We start from the raw sequence: 26,853 nt of genomic DNA, 5'->3' as shown, positions 1-26,853 counted from the left end.
CATCAAATCACAGCTCTAGGACTACCTGTAGTGGTAGTTGATTAATATGGTTTAGCATGGAGATTAATTTTGACCAGGCATCATGGGAATTACTGAAAATATTTTACTGGTGGGACCGCATCCCACCGTTCTGTTCTTGATCATTTTCCTATCACGTCTTGATTATTCCAGACTTAAATGCAGTAGAATTTGTTAACGAAGCATATTTAAAAAAAAAATGCAAACAGTATTATCCCACATTATTAGCAGTAAAGCTAATCAAAGCTAATTGTGGGTAAGAGACATTGTTTTCAATATGAATTCTTTCAGCAGGTTCTTATTGAAACGTCCTGGCACTCTTAAAGGCTTTCAGAACAACTTATGCAATAGAGTCATGTCTGCTACAGTATGTATGTATGCATTTTGCTAGGTTACTAAACAGTTTGGTGGCTTAGTGGTTAGCACTGTCGCCTGACATTCCCAGGGTTGAGGGTTCAAATGGATTTTACATGACCTCCCTGGAGGGTTTTCTCACATAATGTACTCTGATTTCCTCAGATAGTCTAAAGATATGCGCTGTAGACTGAGTAGTGTTTCCAAATTATCTGTAGTGTATGAGTGTTTGTGTGTCTGTGCCCTGTGATGGCTTGGCACTACATTTAGGGTGGACCCTGTTTTTTTTTCTTCCCCAGAGTTCCTCGGGAATAGGCTCTAGTCCTACTGCAACCTCACAAAGGTAAGCGAAATAGACAATAAAAAAGGCTTTATCCTGGTCAGAGTCATAGTGGATCCCAGGAGCACTGGTCCCGGAGTGAGTGTTGATTCACAACATGTTTTTAGATGGCGTGAAAAGACGAAATAAAAAAAAAAAAAAGAAAAACTTGCAACCCAAGCACAGGATTGAACTGGGAACCCGGGAGCTGTGAAGTGGCAGTGCTACCTGCTGTACCAACATAATATTGGTAAACCACATGTAATATACAACACAAAGTCCGTTTTTTGAACTACTTTACACTACTGTACTAATCATAACCAATAATTATAGAACAGGAGAACCTGGAAGTATTAGGTGCAGCCTATGACATTAAGTTCAAGTTCAAGTTCAAGTAGGCTTTATTGTCATTACAACCATATACAGTTAGTACACAGTGAAACGAAACAACGTTCCTCCAGGACCAAGGTGCTACATGCAACATAAATTTACAACATAAATTAACAGAGACACTAAACTAGCTAACCAAGAGGCCTAGTTAACTGGCTAGCAGAGACAGGACAGAGAGACCTAACATAAATTACAACATAAATTAACAAAAAACTAACTAGCTAAGTATAACTATTTTTACAGACAACCTTATTACCCACCTCCTGCAATTGTTCACACCGATGTTCACTTTAAGAGAAGCCGTCCCACCATGTTCAGGTCAATCCGAGAGTTTCCTTGCTTGACCCAGTGACTAAACTGACCAAATCTGCCCCAGGGACAAATTTAAACTGGCCCACAATATCACTGTCATTTGTTAAAATGGTTGAAAAAATGTGAACAAATGGGTACATGGAAACATCTCTTTTCACTACCCATAAAGTAAATATACAACAGGTATCAAGACGCCAAAGAGTAGATAATGGAGGTTAGGTCATCTCAGAGATCAGAATACTGCGAATCCATGTCTCAGTAGTAAACAGTGCACCTTTTTTATATGCACTATAAAATGCACAAGGAGATTCAAGTGTCACATCGATAGCCAGCTCCTCACAAACATTGTAAAGTTGCGCCCACAATACACCCCTGAGGCACTCCCATGCCAAGTGATACGCGTGTGTATGTGTATAGATTTCAATTCACAAACTTGCACTCCAGCTCTGCAGATGGCTAGATCAGTGTCGGGTGCTATGCCTCTCCTCGCCGTAATGTAATTGTGCAAATGTTCAGACAATAAGAAGCTGCAGTTAGAGTGGGCTCTCCCTGTAATCACCTTATCAGTGTCAGCCAGGCGACTGCTGCCTCCTCTCGCTAACCCAATTCCTTCAAGGCTGAGGGGAGATCCTCGAGGGGTTTCCAGAAAGCACTGTAAAAACATTTACCATCTGGAGAGCACTGTCTTAAATGTTCTACACTGTGAAACAGCTGCTTTTAAACTCAGAAGAGCCTGAGAAACATCAGGGCAGTGAGCCAGCTAAGGAAAGTCATGTTTGGTTGCCCTGTTGAGCTGTTAACACGAATGCTTAACTTCAAGAAAGGATTAGACAACAAAAAGAAAGATAGGGCTGTTTTTTTTTAAGGTTTACTTGGAGTCCCAAGAACTTTTCTGTGGTCAGGAGGGCCTGGAAGTTTCCACAATAAATGCAGTTTTTACTAAATTTGTTTTGATATTTCATTTTGCATTTTGCAGATCAACATAATAATTTTAATAATGCAGGATTGTGTTTCACAGATGCCTGCAGGTTTCTGGGCCCTACAAAAAAAAAAAAAAAAAGCTCTATTAACAGATGGTAGAGGCAATATTTCTCACTAAGCCCTTTGCCAGGTAGGTTTGGGTAAAGCCAGAAAGACAGACAGTCAGCCACATGAATGAATAAAGACACACACAGAGATAATATCTAAAGTCCTGGACTGTGATTAAGTGGGCTCTTTGTAAAGAGCAAACTCTCACTAGACAACTTTTTTACAGCCAGTTCGAAAGCTAAGCATTTTGTCCAGGTTGATTTTGATGAAGTCTGAAAGACAGACGTTCATACAAATAAATAAAGACAACAGTAAGCAAGAGAGAGAATGATAGAAAAAGGGATTAAGTCCTGAGCTGTAATTAATCAAGCTTTTCTTGAAGACCAACCCTTACCAGGAAACATTCCTAAAGACAATTTGGAAGCTAAGCACTTTGTCCAGTTAGATTTAGACTGAAAGCACTTGTCTTCCATGCAGTTCCCTTTGTACCTTAGCGCAATGCTCCCTGAAGATATCTCCCTTTAGAGGTTATCAGAGCAACAAGATCAACATAGTTCTATCCGTATTATTCACGACACCATGAAACGATACTGTATATGCGAAAAAAGAAATTCACAGGAGTTTGAGAGCCGCGGGAAAGCGGACTGCTACGTATTTATTAGGAGGGGTTCAAAAACAGTTACTACTTAGGTGACTGAAAAATTTTAAATAAAAAGCAGCAAGCAGCTGAAACTGAACAGCCAAAATTGTCCTCAGTTCAGGATCAGTGGTACTGTACCTCAGCAAACACCACTGGCAAGCATTCATCTTCAGTTAGGTCTTTGGTTAGGGTCATGGTGGATCCAGAATCCAGTTTATAAACACTATATAGTATGAGGTGAGAACTGACCCCGGAGTCTTATCCATTCCAGGACACCATGAATGTTGTGAGGTTGTAAGTCTGCCTGTTGCATCACCGGCCACCCTGACCAGATGCTCTCGGGTTATATCTGAAAAGTGACATCTTTGAGCCCTTCAGAAAGTCTTGTTATTAACTCCTGTCTGTTGGTCCCATCAGCTGTTTTTCATTTCCCCTAAACTAATTCCCATTTTTCCTAAGCTGATTAACATAGAGTGTTTTGCTGAATCCCATTTCTGATCTCGTGCTTCCCATTTCATGTTGGGTGTTTCCATTTCCCATCAGTCAGACCCCTTTTCCTGTTGGTACTGTAGGTTTCCATTTCCAGTCTCATATTTTCCATTTCCACTCAGTGCTTTCACATTTGCTGTGGGTTGATTCCACTTCCCCTTGGTTAAAACCTATTTCTTGTTTAGCGCTTCCCATTTCCTGTTGGTTGTTTCCTTTGGCCCTCATACCCATCCGATTCTCTGTTAGTTCCCATTTCCAGTCATGGGTTCCCTACCTCCAACACAAACCCCGCCCAAATTGTTTCCCATCTCTTGTCTTTTGATTTCCATTTGCCCTCAGGTTGGATTCCATTTTTTGTCCAGTGCTTACCATTTCGTGTTGGTTGATTCCTTTAGCCATTATTTGGGCCTTATTTCCTGATGGTAGGTTGCCTTACCAGTTTCATGTCAGCTTTCTGAATTCCCCCAGTTGTTTCCAGTCTCATGTCAACTAATTCTCATTTCCCATTGGTTATGTCCCACCTCTTGTCTCTTGGTTCCCATTTCCCCTCAGTCAGAATTCATTTCCAGTCTCATGTTCACCATTTCCCCTTAGTTGATTCCCTGTATGTCATGTAAGTTGGTTCTATTTCTCACCATTACATCCCATTTTCTGTCTAGTTCAGGGGTGTCACACTGGATGCAGAAAAGTCCAGAGTGGATGCAGGATTTCATTTCATCAAACAGAAGCCGAATCATGTTGGCAGTCTCCATTTCCAGTGTTATGCCCCCCAAGTTGTTTCCTATCTTCCCATTTACCCATGCTTATGTCCGACGTCTCGTCTCTTGTGCCGCATTTCCCGTCAGTCAGCTCCAAATATCTATCAGTTGACTGAAGGCATTTTTCTTTTTTAGATCATCACAAAGGAGCTGTTTCTCGTGCAGGCCAGGATTGATTTAGTGTAAAATATCATTTTAAAGTATCTTGCCCAGCGCTCAGTAAGACTTCTCACTACTACTAGGAACATCATTTCCTCAAATGAGGTGACATCAAAAACCGCAACCTCCCAGTCTCTATCACAGCGTACCTTCCCATCAGTTTGATGGACAGTCTGCGATATCTGAGAAACCCCTACTGTTCTGAAAATCCAAGAACATTCCACTCTTTCAGAACTTCATTTCAGGCACTCGTGCCAGCGAATACACTAGAGTTTCACCCTCAACATTTCAGAGTTGTATCCTGCTGGATAAAAGTACCTGACAAGTGAACACATTTACTCTTGTATTTTATATCCTCAAATAAATAACACACGTGCCAACTTTGCAGCATTCTGGCAGTAAATGGCTAAAAGGCTCGGAGCGACAGTAATGCATTGTTCTGCTGTATTATTAAGCAAACCTATATAGTATGTATCTAACAACAAGACAGTAACAAGACATAAAATCCGCTAATGGGAGCATAAATCCCTTGAAGGAATAAATTACCTTCATTTCAAGAGAACATATAGGCCTATTTCAGCTCTATAAATTTGCTTAGTCTTCAATTGAAGTGTAAATTGTTCACAAGCGAGATTGAGTGTCAGAGGTTTTCGCTCACGGCACATTGTGCCTCTCTTTTTTTTTTTAACCCCACTATAGGTTCGTGCTGATGTTCACTCTATTTAACATGTTATTCTCACTGGACAGCACTGCACTGTGATTCATCAGCAAGAAAAAAAACTTTGCCGAATCCCCACAAGTGCATCTGGTGCTCTGAGCAGCATAAAATCTTTTTTTTTTTTTTTTTCTAGTTTGTGCTTTTTCTAAGCCATTATTTCTAATACAGAGTAACACCCAGCAACCCAGCGAACCACTTAGACCTCCACCCTCTTCAATTATCGTCTACCAAAGGTGACCAGGATGACTGAAAAGCTTCAACTCAATTCGATCTCAGTGGAGCTTAAAAGCCCCACCATTTGCTTAGCCATCATCAACAGCAGGTCATCTGAACAGAGAATGGAGTTAAAGACTTATTGCGTACTCTGAAGGGTTTCTCCAGCACTTAAATCCCCCCATTTTACATAAAATTGCCTTTCAGCACAATTTCGTTTCGACTCCGAGACACAGGAAGGCGTGGATGGAGACACCGGCGGGGGAGAAGTGCAAGGACACGGCAGGAGCATAAACTGGTTTAAAGCTGGAATTAAAAAAAAAAAAAAAAAAAGAAAAGAAAGAAATACATAGCAATAATATTTTTAGCAAAGAACAAAAAACTTGTAGCAGGTTTTCTGAAGAGTTTTCTGTGACTGTTTATTATAACATTATGGTAATATTTCAAAAAGGTGTGTATAATGTTCTTAGAACTTTTGGTAGGTTCTGGGAAGGTTGTCACATAACTCACAGAATGTTCCAACAAGGTTTGTGTAATGTTTTAAGAACTATATATTGTAGATTCTGCAAATGTTGTAAAACATAATGGAAACGTTTCATCAAGGTTTGTGCAACTTGTAAAACTTTCGTTATATAAAATAATCCGTTTGTACTAGAGGTCCAGGACAGAAAGAAAACTTCACCACATGAACGAGTATACATGTTTTGCATTAAGTTTGAATCGAGTAGTCAAGTTAATCAACAGTTTCTGACCAATCAAGATGCAGAATTCCAGAGTGCGGATTATGAAGATCAATACAATAAGAGATGTTTTTGTTTTTATTGTTTGTAGGTCATTAAAACGAACGGAAAGAGGAATTGCCTGGGTGGCCTTACAGGCTTCATCGCATCAACACTCACAGAAACAGAGACACACTTCCTCCAGGCGTTTTTTGATTTTTGCATCCCAGGTGTCAGTCTCTGGGTTTATTGCACGACCTGGTGTGCGGCAGGGTTTCATAAATCTGAAATCAATGCCGCTGACATCAATAACTCAGGCTCTGAATCGGCGGCACATTTCAATAGCCTTCGTCTCATGCCTCAGTGTGTTGCTACCTCGCTTTCTGGTTTTGTAAGAAATGACCTGATTATTATGTTGCCTTTGAGAATAAATTGAAACTCTTTCATTTAAATGTTTAACAGCTGAATGTGTGCTGAGGCTCCGTGCTGTGACATTTCCATAGTAACATATAATTTAGAAACTCCTTGATGCTTGACATGTGTATAATGTACAGCTATAGATGGATTTCATGATCTGATTTGTTACTAAACACAGTCTAATAAAGAACGTGTCAGATTTAACCACGGCGCGTGCAGTGAGGGTTTTATTACCAAACCCGCACACGTGTTAGACTTTGTCTCTCGGGTTATTCTCACCTTGAACTTTTGGGTGTTTTTATTCTTGTCTGACAGAAACTACAGGATGTTGAGATGAGATGTATAGGTTCTGGGTGTAAGTACAGAAAAAAAAAAACATGGAGTACCATTTGAGGCTGATACTAAACACATAAACATGACTCTATTCATTAATTGCAATGACACATTGTTTATGAGCTTAAAGTGTGAATCACTTATAGATAGAGTCATGAAATAAGTAGTCAATTATAGTGAGCATATGGCACAAGCACTCGGTCAGCTGCAGTTATATCACACACACACAAAAGTCACTGCCAACGTCCTGGTGCCCCAGAGGCCCTGCAGAGCCACGCCCGAGGGGCACAAGGGACACCCAAAACCTAGGTGTTAGAGTAAATTTCCTACGTACGTACGAGTTTTGTTCTGAGAGCTCGTTCGTATGTCAAATTTGTTCAACATACATAAACAATTGGCTATAAACAAGTATATTAGAATCCAGTATAATACAGTTGTGCAGCTTCATCGCTGCCGCTTTTACGCTTGCTTCCGGATATCCTGGGCTTGTACTGCATTTGCAGAGGATGCACGCCGCACGCATGTGACAATGTACGCCCGACATGTGATCTAACGTCCGCAAATGAAAATGCGGAAACGTGTCTTTGTATCTTTCAAAGTTCATATTGCACATATTCATATGTAGGGGACTCAGTGAACCAATTCCTAAAAAAACAACCCCACACTAGTTTCAACATTGACTGCGCTCCAGTGCACAAAGCAACGTCCATAAAGACATGGATGAGACAGTCTGGTTCGGAAGTCCTGTCCTGACCTCAACCCGATAAAAGACCTTTAGGATGAATTAGAGTGGAGACTGCGAGCCAGGCGGTCTCATCCAACATCAGTGCCAGACCTCACAAAAACGGTTCTGGAAGAATGGTCAAAAATTCCCATGAACACACTACTAAATCTTGTGGAGAGCCTTTCCAGAAGAGTTGAGGCTGTTAGCCTAATCTGTACTGTATGTCTTTAGACTGTGGAAGGAAACTAGAGTACCCGAAGGAGAACTTGCAAACTCCATACACACAGACTGAGACGAGAATCGAACCTGAACCCTGGAGGTATAAGGTCACAGTGCTAACCATATATACATTAATCTTCTAAACAGTGTAGGATTAAGTGCCATGCTATAACCTGCCAAGCTGCTGAAGTCCAGCTGAGACTCATATGAAGTTCCTGCAGACCCACTGTGCTGAGTTAATTCAATATCTTCTTTTCTGTCCTTTCTGTTTTATTTAAGACAGACTTCAACAAACAAAACAAACCCTAAAACTTTCCCTTTAAAACTAGAATTTAAATCCATAAATTTTTTATCCTGTCCTTTTTCCCCCTCCAGGCTTAAAGGCAGTGTCGTTGTGTCTAGACGCTGTTGAGGAACCACGTCTCGCATGCTTGTGTGAGCACCGTGAAGGTGAATCCAAAAGATCCTGCGTAGCCTGATTCTGAAATCAACCTGGTAATGATTCTGAACTGAGTTCTCCAGAGCGATGCTTGATGTTGTGCTGTTTTTCTTGCTTTATAAGTAACATGACCTAATTACAGAAGCGGAACCCAGCTTGGGTAGCGAGACGCACAGTACATAATGAGTATTTTAATGACTATGTTCATGTAGAAAAAAAAAAAGTGGCACCAATTGAAGCCAGGCTTAATCCGAGCTCGTGCATCTGCGCTAACTTAAAGCTCCGCCGCTCGAAACGTCTTTGATGTCATTTTAAACATCACCAAAGCAAAATCAACCTTCATGATAATAATTTAAAATAAAGGTTGAACCCTTTCAAAAGAGTCATCTCATCTCTACGCTTAAGGACTGCAATCAGGGCCGGGCCTCCCAGGAAGTAATCAACTACGCAGAAAGAGATTACACGAGCCTGGAAAAGAGCTCTGCTCCCTCTGACGCTTCAGTCCGGCTCTGACTTCAGGCTGTTGTTCGGTGTTACGCGTACGTCAGGATCATTTAACCGAATGTCTGCTGATTATTCCACTTTGATGTTGGATGCTTTGATTGTTTGGAAACCATCTAAAAGAAGAGAGCTAAAGAGAGCTATTTTTGTAAAAAAGTTAAAAAAAAGTATTCGCAGGATTTTTATGAAAATTGTGAACAGACACAAAAACAGGTGAATTGGGCTTCTATAATCACAATCCCAACAGGGAAGGGGTTTCTTCCCAACAAAGAAACGTGCAACCCAGCATGGCTTACTCCAAAAAAGGCACGTAGACTATTAAAACTATGTTTGTTTATTCTTCTTGCGGGAAGTTTAAAACCAGTTAGTCTCATAATTTCCCAAACTGCAGTAATGTGAAGGGACAATGTTTAACCATAAGTTTAAGTGGGCGTGTCCCAGGTGTTGTCCAGTGGTTAATGACACTAACTGTGTGTCTCAGCGTGGGTGAGAGTAGGTCTGTACGCTCCAAAAACACTTTCAGTACGAACACACACCTGATAACGTTGTGTCGTCTTAAACAACACGCCGTCTCTGCACTAATCACTTCCAAGTCGTTCTGTTCACAGCTAACGCTTAGCTACAAAGCTAACAAGCTTCTAACACAAGGCTGAATCCCAAATCCCTCTCTAACACCTGATCTAGGGAACTACTCTGTGTGTGAAACAAGGGAGTGTACACCCTACATAGCGCACTAGCTTTCCATTTAACACTATTTGGGATTCGACCCCAGAACCCGGAAGTTAACAGAGCTGATATTCTAAAGTGTAATAAGTGGAAATATAAAGTACTGTAGATCTGGTGAGTTTCTCAGGACTGTCCACCACCTCCATGGGTTATTCTCCCGACTTTTCAGCTACAGGGTACCGCTAAGAATTTAACACCCCTCTCACTCGCTAACCTTCACTCGCCAGCTCCACCAATCACGGTTAGTTAGTTCCGTCAAAATAACTGGTTAAATAAAGAAACGAATCATAACCTCAATATAATAAATGGTGTTTGTGAAACTGTTACACTGTTCCAGTGAAATATCACACTCCAGGTCTTGCTGTCGTCTTGAATATCGGCACGGCGAGGTATCCTCAGTACTCGGGCTGCACCCTCATCCCTACACCAGCATCGACTACGACTGCTGATATTCAGTACAACAAAGTAACCTCGGGTGTGATGCCGCTTTAGTATAAACCAGCCTTAGGAAGGATAAAACACTTTATGACATGCTGGTATAGGAGAATAATTCACTTTTAGGAGGTGGCAGTAACTCCACTTTGTCACACCACCCTGGTGTTAATTCTTTTCCTCTAACGGGCCACAATTCAACTCTGATCTACTGCAAACTGTACCGAGTAAGGCTTCCCTCTAGTTCATTGATGTAAAAACAAAAGCCAGCGTGTTGAAACGCAGCCACGGTGCTCAGAGAGCTATGCCAATTCGGAAACAGCTAGACAAACACTCCAGACACGCCGCCCACCAGATCATAACACGGTTGGCACTCACCGGCGAGACTGCCAGGCCTCTGCAGCGTAGCGGTGGCGTACAGCTCGTGTGAAATCTTGTACTGCTCTGAAGAGTGCACCAGCCTCTTGGTGGGTGAGAGCGTGGCGTAGCTGCCCACACTGAGCTGCTGGTGCAGCGGAGAGGCGTTGTTGGATGGCGACGCCAGGCGGATGGGTGAACTCGACGCCGTGCCACCAGCCCCCACCGCGTTAATAGGGGAGCTGCTGCTGTAGGACTTGGCAAGCCTTGCAGGAGAGGGCTTGGGCGAGGAGGACGAGGAGGAGGAATGCAGGCGCTGAGTGGTGGCGTAGGCCGGGGCGTCCGAGGCCGAGCCCAGGCGCTGGAGCTTGGTGGCCGAGCCGGTGGCCGTGCCGGTGGCCTGCATGGAGCTCAGGGGTGAGCTGAGACGAGCAGCAGGCAACGTGGAGCTGGAGTAGTAGATTCCTGGTGATGGACACGGCTGCTGGGGTTCAGGGCCATGGCTCTGGTGCTGAGCTGAGCGACCGGATGTCACCTGCAAAGAGTTGGAAGAGGGTCTGGGTCAAAACAGGAGCTTTCTGCATTCTTGAAAAGCAACATCATCATTTTTAAAAGCAAATTTCAATGCAATAAGACAAAGAGCAGCAGTATGACATATCACACAATGGAAAATATACAGATCTCATCTGCAGCGGGCAGTGAAGTTAAAAAACAAAAAACAAAACAAAAAAAAACCCAGACTAGGTCAAAATCTGGGAAGAGATGGTTGTTAACCAGATCTCGACCATCTTTAATAATGTTAAAAGCTTCATAAAACAGAGATTCTATTCAGGTCACTTTGACTTTCAGTCACGTTAAAGTACTTTGGTTTTCTATAAATATAAAATAAAGCGTTCACCTGCTGGAGGGCATGAGTTACTAGGACGGGTGTGACCGAATGGCGTAATATGATAAAGCCGTAAAAAAATATTAATAATCTGACGCACACACTCAGTCGATTTATTGCTCGAAAAGCAGTATGATTAAATGTAGCTTCTGATTAATTGTGCATTAATAATAATAATAATAATAATAATAATAATAATACAGTCACAGTAAGCTGCTCTTTTTTCACCTGATGTAGTCACGATTCTACGAACAGTACAGTACACTACAGTAGCTTAAGCTTTAACGTAGCGCGAGAGCAACTTCCCGTATAACACTGTTTATAAGCCGCATAACGCAGATGATGATGATCGATATTAAAATGACTCTGTACAGTGAAAAGAGATGGAATCTGTTTCAATGTAACAGGAAGGTTAAAACTGCAATAAAGCAGAGATCCAGCAGGAGGTCATCGCTTTCATGAAGGCACCGGGGAACAGACGCAGCACCAGAACTCGACTACAAATCAAAAGCAACATTTAGAGCAGCGTGAAACAGCGAGCTCTCAGAAAGACAAACATTTCATTACTGCAGAGGGAAAAAAAAAGTTCAGCTTGGATCTGTTATTCTGTCTGGAACCTTCACAGAGGGAAACGCTCGGTCGCAGCACCTACAGAAAACTCTGAGAGTTTCATCAGATAAACAAAGCTGAACAATAAATACATGGAAAATAATATTGAGGCTTTGTTTGTTTGTTTGTTTGTTTGTTTGTTTGTTTGTTTGTTTTAGGATTGTCTGAATTAAATCTAACTCTTTTAAAATCTATTGATATATAGATAGACAGACAGAGAGAAAGACAGACAGACACATAAACGGACAGATACTGTATATCGATACATTGGGGCAAAAATGTATTTATTCAGCCACCAATTGTACAAGTTCTCCCACTTAAAAAGATGAGCGAGGCCTGTCATTTTCATCATACAGTAGGTATACCTCAACGATGAGAGACCAAATAAGAAAAGAAATCCAGAAAATAACATTGAAGGATTTTTAAAGATTTTATTTGCAAATTATGGTGGAAAATAAGTATTTGGTCAATAACAAAATTTCATCTCAATACTTTGTTATATCCCCTTTGTTGGCAATGACGGAGGTCAAACGTTTTCTGTAAGTCTTCACAAGGTTTTCACACACTGTTGCTGGTATTTTGGCCCGTTCCTCCATGTCCTTCGTTGCCCGGGCGGTGTGTTTGGGATCATTGTCATGCTGAAAGACCCAGCCACGTTTCATCTTCAATGCCCTTGCTGATGGAAGGAGGTTTTCACTCAAAATCTCACGATACATGGCCCCATTCATTCTTTCCTTTACATGGATCAGTCGTCCTGGTCCCTTTGCAGAAATACAGCCCCAAAGCATGATGTTTCCACCCCCATGCTTCACAGTAGGTCTGGTGTTCTTTGGATGCAACTCAGCATTCTTTCTCCTCCACACACAAAGTTCTATTTTGGTTTCATCTGACCATATGACATTCTCCCGATCCGCTTCTGGATCATCCAAATGCTCTCTAACAAACTTCAGACGGCCCTGTACATGTACTGGCTTAAGCAGGGGGACACGTCTGGCCCTGCAGGATTGGAGTCCCGGGCGGCGCAGTGTGTTACTGATGGTAGCCTTTGTTACTTTGGTCGCAGCTCTCTGCAGGTCATTCACTAGGTCCCCTCTTGTGGTTCTGGGGTTTTTGCTCACAGCTCAGTGCTCACGGGGTGAGATCTTACAGGCCTCTCTCATCTTTTTAAGTGGGAGAACTTGTACAATTGGTGGCTGACTAAATACTTTTTTGCCCCACTGTATATGGACAGACAGACAGACAGACAGACAGACAGACAGACAGACAGATAGATAGATAGATAGATAGATAGATAGATAGATAGATAGATAGATATCTAAAAATATAATTCACTGAAAGCCCATGTAGAACATTTTACAGCATTTTTGTACAGCATAGTGATGCTTACAAATACTCTTGGTGTTGTTGTGCAATCTTTAGTTCACGCCTTGAAAGTGCCACAGAGGTGTTACAACACATCCCTGCTTGGTGTGTCATTGGAATTCAAACGTCTCTACCATTCCCATCTTTGATGCCACAATGATGAGGCAGGTTGGCACGATTTTTTTTTTTTTTTTTTGGTACCACGTACACTCGAAAAAAAAAATATATATTTTTTTTTATTTTGCTCTGCATCAAAGCTGCTGAAGAGACACTCACTGTGTGCTCACTCGCTCATTCACATGAATGCATGCATGCAGAATAGATAGAAAAAGTGACCCGAATATTTCACTATTAATAAGAATTATTACTCAGTTGGAAAAAAAAAATGTGCAACATCGTCCAAATACCTCAGTCGGAGCGGTCTGACCCCTCTCTCGTTACTGTTTTTATCCACGGCCTCTCTGGCTTTATATGATACATAATGAAACATCTAACCAATCACAACTTAGACAGAATTCTTGTAACCAGCCCTAACGCAGAAGGCGGGATTTATCGAAAAAGATGGGAAGCCTGACCTAAGCTCAAAGTTTGGGAAAAAATATCCTTTTCTATTTTCAGCAGTTTGGACTGTTGGAGAAAACCAGGGAACCATGAGGAATCCAATCAACATGCAAACTAACCCCCCCCGTAGGTGAAAATCGAACCCTAAACCCCCAGTTTACATAAAAAAGGAGAGACACTGAGTCGTGTTATTTTGAGGCATTTGGTCTGAACTTTTATAGGAAGCACCAGACGTTGCACACACACGCACACACGCACACACACACAGTCTGCCACAGATCCACCTGTGCACTTTAACGTGTGTGTGTGTGTGTGTGTGTGTGTGTGCTGTAGTCGTATCATGTCAGATAAACACGGTTCTCTCTTTTTAACTGCGAGTGATTTCAGGTGATTAGAGTAAACCATCGGTTCTGCGTTTATTCGTCTGAAGAAGCCATGAAACCAGATTAATCCGGTTCTGAGTGGATTATGTTATTTATAAAGCCAAGATCTGCGAGTTTAAAGTGTTTATTTAAAGATTTCTGTTGAAATAATTTCTTGCATGCCTTGGAGATTAAAACCACACACACACACACACACACACACACACACATTTCCCCAAACACTTACAGGAAAAAAACACACACACTGTACATATTCACCGAAGCATTTTACGTCACGTGAACTCAAATAAACGCAACACGTGACATCTAAGAAGTATGTGATCGCGCGTAAGAAGGAATATCCCAAAGCTTTTTGTGTTACATTTTTTTTAAGTTATTATTAGAGATGGGAATAAAAATTTATTTGGTTAGGTCTGGCGATATTTTTGTGTAGCAAGTCATGTCTCAAAAGTTTATAATTGTTTTTTTTTTTTTTTTTTTTTTTACAAATTACAGTGTATATGGTTTGTTTGCATTTGACATAATAACACGTTGCAATTCCTCTAAAATCCTGCAGGTGGCGTGTTCTAAACTGTAACTGACGTTGACAGGTTGCGCAGCATCATGTGTGCTAGGAGCGAATTATCTTCTAACTTTGTTTTGAACTGTAGCGAGGTCTAAAAACACACAAATTATATTAAATGTATAAAATCGTGACGCTAACAGAAACGCAATACAGATGGAACCGACGTCAGGGTATCGTGATGATATCGTATCGCCGGCTGCCTGGTGATTTCCTTCCATTAAAGAATAATTTAAGATACAAATTATGTGATTATAATCGTAAAGTTCACGTGTCTGTTTCTATACTGTAACTCTGTAAACATGTGAAATCACGCGATAAACGTGTGAAAGTGCAGACATTAGGAACACATGACTTGATCTCGCACGTGAACGTCATGTGACTGTTCTGTAAGACCTGTATTATTTTTTTTTGCATTGCCTGTAAACATGATAAACAACACGACGAGCTCTGGTTCTGCTCCTCTCCATATTCACTCGTTTTTCTCGGCAGCAGCAGCAGAGACGCGCAGGAACGACTCGCGGTTCCACATCTGGATGAATTATTTACAGAACAGCAGGTTTGCAGTGTTATAAATATCTGAGCAGAAGATGCACGGGGTTACATAAAAACCACTGAGACCTGAGACTTCACACACACACGTGCACACACACATTTACAGTACCATACAGTTACATTAAAAGAACCACACACACACACACACACACACACACACCTGCTAAAGGATGGAGTCTTCTCATGTGTCTATTAAAAGAGCAGTCAGATTTTTTTCTTTGCAGAGAGAAAATCAGTGAGACAAAGCTAATTAGCGAAAGACAGGGAGAAGAACAGACAGGACCTGTAACAGGATGAGAGACAGAAATAAAAAGGAAAAAGAGAGAGAGAAAAACAAACGACAGAGAGACAGACAGACAGATAGAAGGACAGAGACAAATAGATAGAGACACAGAGGGACAGACAGAAGACAGAAACAGAAGACAGAAACAGACAGATAGAAAGCCATCGGGACTGAGAGACAGACAGACAGAGGAAGGGACAGGAGATTGGGAGACAGAAGATTGAGATAGACAGAAAGAGAGCCATAGTGTCTGACAGACAGACAGAGGGGGAGACAGAAGACGGAGACAGGCCGATAATGATTCAGAGGGTCAGACAGAAAGACAGGCAGAGGGGAAGGCAGACAGACAGAAGTAGAGACAAAGAGAGAGAGAGACAGGAAACAGAGACAGACAGAGAGTTAAAGGGTCAGACAGAGAGAGGGAAAGTCAGAAGACAGAGACAGACAGGCAGAGATTCAGAAAGAAAGACAGAGAGAGGCAGACAGACAGAGGGAGAGAGAGGCTAAGGGAGAGACAGAAAACAGACAGACAGAGAGACAGAATATGAAGACAGATAAACAGCCATAGGAACAGACAGACAGAGAGCGGGTGAGAGAGACAGACAGTAAAATAAGAGAGAGAGACAGTACGGCTGGAATATTAATATCAGGCGACTGAAAAATAAAATTCCCCGAAGTAAACTTTTCCTTTCATCTCCATTTTTTATATTTTATTATTATTTACTGAAAATCTCTCTCTCTATTTAAAACGCCACAGGAAATAAATGCCTTCCTTTACACGGCAATATCAGTCTCTCTCTGTTTCACACACACGCACACACACACACACACACACACACACACTCACTAAGGACACAAAGAGAAACTCTGAAAGAGTCTTTCATTAAAAGTTCTGCTCTGAGCCACAGCGTATTCATTCACACACACTGAGAGGGAACGAGGGAGGGAACGAGGGAGGGAACGAAGAAGTGTACGTCAGCTTCACCCGCCTCCCACATTTACACTCGGCATAAAAACATGGAGATGATTATCTGAAAACACGTCCGGACGAAGTGAAAATGGTAAAAAAAACGGTGTGTTTTTAGCGAACGGTTCCGGCGAGAACGCGGCGCTGACGATCGCTTGGGAGGAAACGCAGCTTTAGGAACTCGAGGCCGCTGCAGGGTTCCTCGTAATGAAAGGCTCATCAGCAGGAGCGCAATTAACTCCAACCAGGGAACATGAAACATGAAAAAGTTCAAAATGTGAAGGAGAAGATCTAAAGCTGGGTTTATGACCCGTGTACGTCAGATTTCTTTCAAAATGAGAGGAAAAAACAACAACAACATGATTAGTTGTTTGATTATTGTTTCCAAATGCAAGGTTTCGTTTTCATCATCTAAAAGAGCAGATACACACTATGAGTGTTTCTTTTTTCATCCGTGAATCAAAGGAAAAAACAAGAAGGAGCTGCTGCGGTTGCTGAGAAATACGACTAGCTTAGAGTAGAGCTTCGGAGCCGCGTCATGAAACGACTCCAAACGTAGCGAGAGGAGGATCATCATCCATAAAAACATCACAGTTTAGAAAGCGTTACATCTGAAATATAAAGTATAGAGGTACTCGCATCGGTCAAAAAGCAATAATCTAAACAAGGAAGTAAAACTAGGATCGTTTTTAAACCTGTAGTTTGTGTCTCTAATGACCAGGTAATAAACTACAGTCCATCGGTTTTCTTTCTCTTTCAGTTCTGGTTCAAACTGAGAAATATCCACGTGATCCAAAACAACAAGTCACGTGAGAACGTTCTCGCCACTCACTGGTTAAAACTAATCATAAGAAGAAGACGCGTGTTCTGTATCTGTGAATACTGGTATGAGGGATATTGGAGAGATGGTGCACCTGGCATTCGCTCATAACGGTGGTAATCATCAGAGCAACTACACAAAACTGATCAAAACCAGGCCAAGCGAACGGCAAAGGAAACGTTGAGAAAACGTCCTGAGAGCACAAGACTGCTTCACACGTCACACACCGAATTCGTGCAGTCTAAAGTCGTCCAAGCACAACAAAGGAGTGAATAATAATCACTCTCTCATCGTCTGTTTTTAAATTCAGTTAAATTTTATTTTATTTGTATAGCGCTTTTAACAATTGTCATTGTCGCAAAGCAGCTTTACACAATCAAAAGAATTATTTAATTTTGTATAGAATGTAAATGTGTGTGTGTGTGTGTGTGTGTGTGTGTGTGTGTGTGTGCGTGCTCTGCAATGAATTGGCACCCTGTTCATGAAGTGAACCCCACCTTGTGCTCATGGTCTCCCGGGATAGGCTCCAGGCCCCCCGTGACCTTGTATACAGAACAAGCGGTATAGAAGATGAATGAATGAATAAACAGATTCTGATTGACATGTACAGAAAATATTTATTCAATCGAAGCCTCAATGGGATTTATTCTTTTTTCCCGGTCATCATGCCATCCATCTTTATGTATGTGTAGTGTGGCCTGTATCAGGGACTAACAAATATCCTGCATCTACTCAGTACTCGTTAACTGCTGAAGGAGATCCACATCATTCACAATGTTTTTGCTTTTCAAAATTAATCTGAATTGATAAAGAATAAGCAGAAAAATGAAATAATCGTGCAACGTTCATCGTTTTAAAGCTGAAAATGTCGTAATGCAACATATCTGGACCCCTTATACGGTCGTGAGCCGAGATGTCTGATTTCATCGTCAATTAAAATCCACCAATAGGAGAGTGGTAAATGCTGGAAAGAGATGCTGGAGCCTAAAAAAAACCTATCAGTCAGAACTCTTAGAACCTCAAACTCACTTTGTGCTTTAATGCAAGCTGGTTCCTCCGCACGCTGATTAATTATGTAAAGAAAACAGGACGTTTCTTTAAACGCAGGTCTGCCGTTGATGATCTTCACTCTGTATAATTATATAATCTGGCTTGGAGGATTCTCATTAGCTTTCACACAGTCTGGGATGGAAAATGTTGAGCTCTTATACAATGTGCCAATAATTATAATATTATAAGAATAATAAAACATATAACAGGTTCACAGCTTTAAATTTGGCTTCAGAGATTTTCACGGTTGTATAAAAAAAAAAGAAGAAAAAAAGTGGAAATCTGATCTGGAAGGAAGCGGTCGGTTATTGAGCTGTGATTCCCAGCCGTGCTACCACTCCTGCCTCACAGAGAGAGAGAGAGAAGGAGAGAGAGAGAGAGAGAGACAGCACAGGAGACAAGATAAAGATGCAACATGGAAGAAATAAGGACCGACCTGGTTGTAGTTGTGCACGGTTCCTCCGGGCTGCTGCAGCTGAGGAGACGCCGAAGCCTGGGCGTCGCTCTGAGTCGCCGTCTGGTTGCTGTGATATCCGGAGGAGTTCGAGCCGAGCTGCAGCGAGCTCTGAGAGAGCAGACTCGGTCCTGTGTGCACCACCAGAGAGAGAGAAAGAGAGAGAAGAGAGAGAGAGAGAGTCAGCAAGGCAGCGATGCAAGCCACAGCCAGGCAGAACCGGCATGCATAATTTATCAGGAGAGGAGGAGGAAAGCACAGAGAGAGAAAGAGAGATGGAGTGAGAATGAAAAAGCCTGGGTGATGTCTAAAAAGCAAGCAGGTATAAAAAAGAAGAAAAAAACAAGCAAACAAAACTGTGTTTCACGCAAGAGCTTAAATTTTTCAAGCATCGTGTGGTCAGGACTGATGGAGCTTTTAGTGTTCAGCTTTTCACTCCAGCACGTTCAAACGATCGAGCTCAATCAGACAAACTGAAACCTTCTAATGAAAGATATTTTTCCCCTCCGTCGGATAAAAGGGCAGCGTGGTGTGATGCTGGACGTCCATCACGCTAATCTCTTCCTCTTATTATTAGCCAGATACATCACACTGAGAGATAATCAGACTGATCTGTTGCTCATTCCTTTGCTTCTCCTGTCATCTGAAAAGGCTGGATGGATAAATCCAACCATTCTATTCTTCTGCTTTTTGTTTGTTTAGCGTCTGATCAGAATACACAACGGAACGTGTCACTGATTGGTGCGTCAGATATCTGATTGTTCCTCTGTAATGTTTCATTCAGAAAGAGATTTTCAGCTCTGGATATCAGACTTGCCTAAGCATTATCAAAGTCGTCTTGTTGATAGAACTGTATGATCGGATATCATTATAAATCTGATCTCGGGTCTGTACAGAGTTTTGCATGATGTTCCTGGTTCGTGTCATCATGAGTTCCTCGTCCCAGAGCATGGAACAGCTCCCAACATGATGCTCCTGGTTTGTTCGTTGTTGTTACCTGACTGTGTTCACCTGTTGCATGTTAATCTCTGGTGTCTCACTGTGTATTTCAATGTCTTACGCTCTGTTTAATGTCATTAAGTCCTTGTTGTTATGTCACACTGTTCTCAGCTTAATGCTTGCTGTTTAACTCTGCTCACCTGTGCACTGACCTAACACCACGCTTCCTAGTTTACACGTAAACAAGCAAAAAAAAAAGAGCTTGAAAGAAGCTTGACTTTTTATTGCCGTGAGTTCCCCCTCTCAGGGCTTGGCACAGTTTACTGCATGACGAGCGCTGCTTCTGTGGTACACAGTGTGTTTAACTCAGAGTTCTCCGTGTGCTTTTCCCTTTGTTTCTGTGTCTGGTTGGGGTGGAGGGGGGTTGTTATCTTTCTATCTATCTATCTATCTATCTATCTATCTATCTATCTATCTATCTATCTATCTATCTATCTATCTATCTATCGATCTGTCTGTCTGTCTTCCATGCTGTCTGTCTGTCTGTCTGCCATGCTGTCTGTCTATCTATCTATCTATCTATCTATCTATCTATCTATCTATCTTTCATGATTTCATCTATCTATCTATCTATCTATTTATCTATCTATCTATCTATCTATCTATCTATCTATCTATCTATCTATCTATCTATCTGTCTATCTGTCTGTCTGTCTTCCATGCTGTCTGTCTGTCTGCCATGCTGTCTATCTATCTATCTATCTATCTATCTATCTATCTATCTATCTATCTATCTATCTATCTGTCTGTCTGTCTGTCTGTCTGTCTGCCATGCTGTCTGTCTATCTATCTATCTATCTATCTATCTATCTATCTATCTATCTATCTATCTATCTGTCTATCTGTCTGTCTGTCATGATTTCATCTATCTATCTATCTATCTATCTATCTATCTATCCATCTATCTATCTATCCGTCTGTCTGTCTGTCTGTCTGTCTGTCTGTCTGTCATGCTGTCCGTCTGTCTCTCTCTTCCCAAAGCTGTGGCTACCAAGTGTCACCCGAAAGATCTTTGACAAAACACTATAATAAAGATTAGCGATGTCGCTATAAGGAGTTAAGAGCTGCTATAAATATCTTGTGCATGTGAAGAGAAAGATCTGCGCGTCTCCTCAGCCAACTCACTCACACATTTCATGGGGGAATTATTTCAAATATGTTTGTTTTATTGCTGGATAAACCCATGGCGCTGCTTTACACTCTTACAGCAGAGACAGATTAGCCTTGATGTTGAGAAAATCCTCATGCTAACGCTCGAGTCTTCGGCGAGCGTAGCCACTGATGCGTTTCAGCAGATATGAGGGGGAATAAAGCCTTAAGACACGTGCGAGGGGCGACGTTCGGCTGCTTGTCACTCAAGCTACAAAAGCGTCTCTCTGTTAAAAGCCTGCACAAAGGCAGCAGCTTTTTCATTTTGATTTCCTCTAACAGATGAATTATTAAGTGCCATTCTGCCCTGAGCAGAAAATCACAAGCAGCCCCACACACAAGACAACGTATATTTACTCTATAAAAAAAATGATTCATGCTTCTTTTGGAACATTCCTCTTTCTACAAGGGTGAGTCAAAAATTTTCCGCACTCTGGCTGTAGAATTAGTTTTTAATTTACTTTTAGGAAAGACAAATACAGCGTTTTCCGACACAATTTCCTTTTTTTTTTCAAAACACTTTGTCCATCTGATTTCATGTTCCCTGATTTAAAAAAAAGGTTTTAGGCTGAGCCACCAATGCACCACTGTCTTCACTCTTCATCAGAAGTGAATCTTCATCCTCGTAGCGCTGCTTTCAGGGGAGCAAACAGGTGAAAGTCTGATAAGGCGAGATCGGGACTATAGGGAGGACGCATTAACACCTCAAAACGAGGTTGACAGTGTCGGCAGAAGTGTGCGTGCGTGCGTCGTCATGTGAGATCACACCGCCCTCGGGTAGCGGTCCTCTGTGTTAAATCTGAAATTTAGTCCTCAGCTCTTTAATAAGCGTCTCACTGTAACGAGCACTGTTGATTGTTGAACCTTTTTCCCTGATGATGTTCCAATACTTCTGGCCCTTAAAAATCCCCCAAAAACAGTAATCGTTGATGATTTTTCCAGCTGAAGGTCGACTTTTAAACTTTTTTTTCGGTCGACAATTGAGGATGTTTCCGTTCCAGACTCTGCTGTTTACTCTCAGGCTCGGAGTGATGAATCCGTGTCTGGTCACCAGTAACGATTCTCTTTAAGAAACTTTCCCCCTCATTAGAGTATTCTGTTAAACGCTTCTGTTTATTCTGGGATCATTTTTCACCCACATTTGTAGAACCCGACACCTCATTCTAATATTTTCCGTTCCCTAAAATAATAAGTGGACTGATGAGTATTTTCAATCGTTACTCCATCACTGAAACTCTTTACTTTGCATCGTCTGCAGCCTTGGAAATGTTTTATAACTTACTTATGTAGTGCAGAATTAAGCAATTTTGATGCTTAAAAGGAATTTAAAATTAATTGCTGTTAAGGAATTAATTGTAGTTGAAGAATGTTCAGAATGTTAATAAAATTCTTTTATAAAAACATTAAAAGACAAACTCATGATGAAAAACAAGTGAAAAATTTATATATCTTACCCAGGGATGCAAAGTGAAAGTATTTTAATAATGTTTTGTTTGTTTGTTTAACATACAAACAGTTCACTAGATTAAAGGGTTATGCAAGCATCTGCCCATCCACCTGTCTGTCTGTCTGTCTGTCTATTTCTCCTATCAACCTCTCTGTCCATCCATCTATAGGTCTATTCTTCTCATGTCACATTATTAAAAATATTATTATTATTACTATTAATATAGAATTGGAACATAGCTGATAAACACGGAGCCAGAAGGTCAGTTATGATGCTCTAATGCCATCCTGTAAGTAACATTATGTCTTATGTCACTTGGCAGCCTGGCACTGAAACTGCCCGAAGCAGTACTTATTTATCATTATGACGAGTGACTGCGGTCAGAATAAGTTGCCGTTATAAATGTTTTATAAGCACGGGTATCTACTATCCTGACATTCTAACACAGGCCATTCTGAAAGAGTCGAAACACAACCTAATGTCTAATCAGAGAGGCTCTGTAGGCTTAATGTAGCCACATGAACATAGGACTGATTATTGAAAATAACTGATTTATTTATTTTAAAAGCACCAAAAGTTTTTTTCGTTCTGTTCTCAAGTGATTTAAACTTAATTATGTGCATTGCATGCTGTCATGGGAATATAACCAACTCAGTGATGTCTTGCCCTGAGAAGCGTTCCACGTTTTACCTTCTACACATTACGCACTCTGAGCTCTTGTCAGCGTTCAGATTCTCGAATTAGGAGCGTGAATTTGGGTTTTGGAAAAGCCAAAAAGCGCAGAGAGACACTCTAAACTAAAATGGACCGTATGCTTTTACCGGACCCTCAGGACTCGGCTATTATTGTCACCCGTCCATTTTCAGAACATTGGCTCTCAAACTGCAGAAAAAAAAAAGCAGCACAAATCAAGGCAATTTTCTAAATATAATTTAATTACTCCCTCTTGACTTTTCTGCAGGCAGAAAATGGCATACGCATTTCATGCTCACAGCGTTGTGAGTAATAGCACAGAACCCCCTACTTACCTCTGCCGAAATTGAAAGCTGTAAATGGCATTGGAGTACTTTCTGTTTTTTATTTGACGAAGGAGTCTAGATTTCTGCACCACTAGGCCGCGGTACCACCCCAGTGTTCCCGCTATTATAATTCACACTTACATCCATTAACCATAAGTGGAGTTCATATGTCATTATCACAGGTGGTGCATCCGAGTGCAATTTACAAATCTGCCAGGAGGACTGGATTTCAGGTTTGGACCCCGTTCCTGGAAACACGTTCCAGTTCTGAATACTTATTTGTGGATGGTTTAGATCACATCATGGACCTCCCTGGTGCCTGAAGCCGAATCTGACAAAAGGGGCTTTCCTACCTGTCCTGTCCACGTACACCATGACATCACCCCCACCAGCAGCCTGAACTGCTGATACACAGCAGGATGGATCCGCGCTTTCATGTCAAATTTCGACTGCAAAAATCGAGACTCGTCGTAAAAGGTGACGCTTTTCCAATCTTCTGTTGTTTCATTTTGGTGAGACCATCTTTATCTTTATCTTCATCTTCATCGATTGGCTGATTAAATATTTGCATTAACAAGGAATGGAACAGGTGTACCTAATAAAGTGGCAGGTGAGTTTATGTCCTTGTTTTGGTGCCCAGTTTAAAGCATTTGTTGGGAAAAGTAATCAGATAAAAGAAGCATTACATTACAGTAATGATGTCATTAAAATAGGAACATTTCAAGTCTCCGGCTCATCCCATTTCAGTCATAACATGGTATCGGTGCTAAAATGTGAATTATCAGATAGGATTATATAACACCATTTTTCATAAAACTTAATGTTTGATTTTTGTAAATATGCCTACCATTTATATGTTTATCAAATAAAAAGAAAATTGTTTGCTACTGTAAATACAATTTCATGCCCTTTTATGTAGTGTCCGTAACTTTTTTTGAGTTCAGATTTTTTAACGATCTTAATTGCCATACAGATGAAACAACTTTTAATTTTACACGGCAAGACATAACAGAAAAGTGTATTATTCTAAAAGGCAAAACTGTTAAGATTTTGCAACATGAGTTTGACATGGTTACGGACACTACAGATTTTTTGCTTTTTAAGGTTTTTACCAAAAAAAAACATTCAAGCAACCATTTTTACAGGTGATATGCTTTTAGAAGCCTACACCAAATTTAGCATTAATACCCATAGGGAAATATGAATAATTTGCATTTTAAATCGAGACAGTATAACGCTAAAAAATTAGTATATTTTTAGCGAATCCAGATTAGTCACCTCCACATTGCATAGCTTCAACTTCAGATGTAGCTTCTTTAAAACACACATTTTGTGTATTACGTATATGTTCTGTATAACATGAAAAAAAAAATAATAATAAAAGAACTGTGTTTTGGCCGTTTCCAAAGTGACCTACAGTAACACTGCTGACTTTATAACATGTGGGTTAGCTGGTGAGTTAGCTCAAACTGATTTGTACTAAGTTAAAGTTTTCTGATACAGTATAACTGGCAGCCATTCATCTGAGCTTTTATATTTGACCTCAGAAGCTTCTTTATATACAAAAAAAGTCAAAAGAAACATTTTGTCCAAATTTGTATGGAGATTCTGGGACTCCCTGTAATAACGGTTTCCAAATACTTTAGGAAGTGGAATTTTTGCCTTGAAGGGTTTAATGGATAAATATGTATTTTCATCCAGCTCCTTTGGAATGTTTTCCTTACACACGTTAAAAGCATTCTGCCATCGGGATGCCGGTACACGAACCCGTTCTCTTTAGCGTGTGATATTTACTCACGTTCGCTCGTGCTGTATTCCTGATGGTCGAGAATTCCGGACTCCTGCAGGGATCTGATGCACGAGTCCACGAGCTCCAGGCCGGTGTTCAGCTCATCCTCGATGGCTTTCTGTCCATCTGCACAGCAGACGAGAGAGAGAGAGAGAGAGAGAGAGAGAGAGAGAGAGAGAGAGGCGACAGTATGAGGACCCCGAGCTCACCAGACTCATAAAGGCTCAGGCTGAGGCAGAACAGTCGGAGCAAAACGCTTCAGTGTCTGTGAATCTGCAGCGTCTTTACTCGACTTCTGTCAGTTGAAAGCCGACGAATCTACACGAGATTTACATGAGATTTACATGAGATTTGTGTGAGTCGACCCGAGCCTGAACACCACCCTGGTCACATGATCACCAGCATGTGTGTGTGAGTGTGTGAGTGTGTTTGCATGTGTGTGTACAGTCTGAATCGATAATTATGTAAGTTATGGATGTAAACTTTACACTTTACAATGTAACTTAAACCATCTTTAACTTTCAGTTCATCAGGCTTCGTGTCTAGGCCTTTTGTTAAGTTTTGATTTCACAATGAAAATCTTTCGAGGTAATCTCTGATTGTCTGCGGTTGATAGGAAAAACTGTGGCTTAGTGTTGATAGAGAATTATTTCTAATCGCTCTTGTGTGGAATAATAATAATAACATGAAACTCGTTGCCCCGGCTCGGTGAGAGTCGTGCCTACGCACAGCGCTGGGTTACCTGAAATAACACTATGATCTTCCTGATAATTAGCACTTTATCCTGATTTTTAAAAAAAAGCTATTTTTAATGTTACTAGAAGCGTTCAAGTCAAACTGGGACTTTTGATTGTACGGAATAACAGAACACAGTAATTAAAAGAATAAAAACTCTTTTATTTCTCTCTATAATCTCCTGCTACACTAATGCACTTGTCCCAGTGTTTCACTAGGGCTTGAACACCATCAGGAGAGAAAGTTAAAAAAAAAAAAAAAAAACATGTGAAAATGGCTTGGAGGCTCTGGGGGTCAGGACCGTACTGGAGGATGTGGCGATAACTCTCTGTTACTGTAAGACAGAACGCTTCGGTGATCAAACCAGGCCAACCAGGCCTCATTAAAGCAAAGGGGCATTAAAGGAAAGATGTTGTGAAACTAGAGAAATCCTGAGATAAGTGCATTATTGTATCACAGGATTATAGAAAAATAAAAGGAGTTTTTACTCTCAGAACTGTGTTCTGTTATTCTGTACTGTACAGTACAGTCCTGGTTTGACTTGAACACACGTCGTAGCAAAGCCCGCTCTGCACTTAATCTGAGCTGACTAACACAGCACAAGGCACTTATCTGTTTTTTTTTTCATTGACAATATTATTATTATTAATATTATTATTATTATGCAATTATTCTGTAATTACCCTCAGCTGTTCCACTAACAATAGCATCCAATATGAACGCTATTTCTACAACGACACGCGTGACGAAATGTAAATTTGAACAAATTTACATCAGCAGTCACAGACACGTGTTGACTTCTTTTTGCCATTTACAGTACTGCGTGAGAACATTTGTGTCTTTATAGCTGTATATATGTATATTTAGCTTTATATCTGTTTTCTTTTTGATGTTTAATCAGTAAACAGGCGAAACCGAGGATATAATGGCGAAATATCGCTTGCATATGCAGTGGAT

At 41.0% G+C, this 26,853-nt stretch overlaps 1 protein-coding gene across 3 annotated transcripts in view; it reads right to left on the bottom strand.

Moving 5' to 3' along the window:
- The window catches only part of ctnnd2a (catenin (cadherin-associated protein), delta 2a), a 302,677-nt gene that overhangs the window by 149,058 nt on the left and 126,766 nt on the right, over window positions 1-26,853 (bottom strand). For all 3 annotated transcript variants that reach the window (XM_053488242.1, XM_053488240.1, XM_053488241.1), the window contains exons 4-6: window positions 25,171-25,287; window positions 18,741-18,889; window positions 10,288-10,801 (exon numbers count right to left, since the gene is read on the bottom strand). In XM_053488242.1, coding sequence (XP_053344217.1) covers window positions 10,288-10,801; window positions 18,741-18,889; window positions 25,171-25,287 — 780 coding nt within the window. The remainder of the gene's footprint in view (window positions 1-10,287; window positions 10,802-18,740; window positions 18,890-25,170; window positions 25,288-26,853) is intronic.

The sequence above is a fragment of the Clarias gariepinus genome, chromosome 26, assembly GCF_024256425.1.
Source record: "Clarias gariepinus isolate MV-2021 ecotype Netherlands chromosome 26, CGAR_prim_01v2, whole genome shotgun sequence".
In the NCBI taxonomy this organism is placed as follows: Eukaryota; Metazoa; Chordata; class Actinopteri; order Siluriformes; family Clariidae; genus Clarias; species Clarias gariepinus.
Note: the sequence above shows the minus strand (reverse complement) of the source record. Positions and strands in the feature narration are given on the sequence as shown.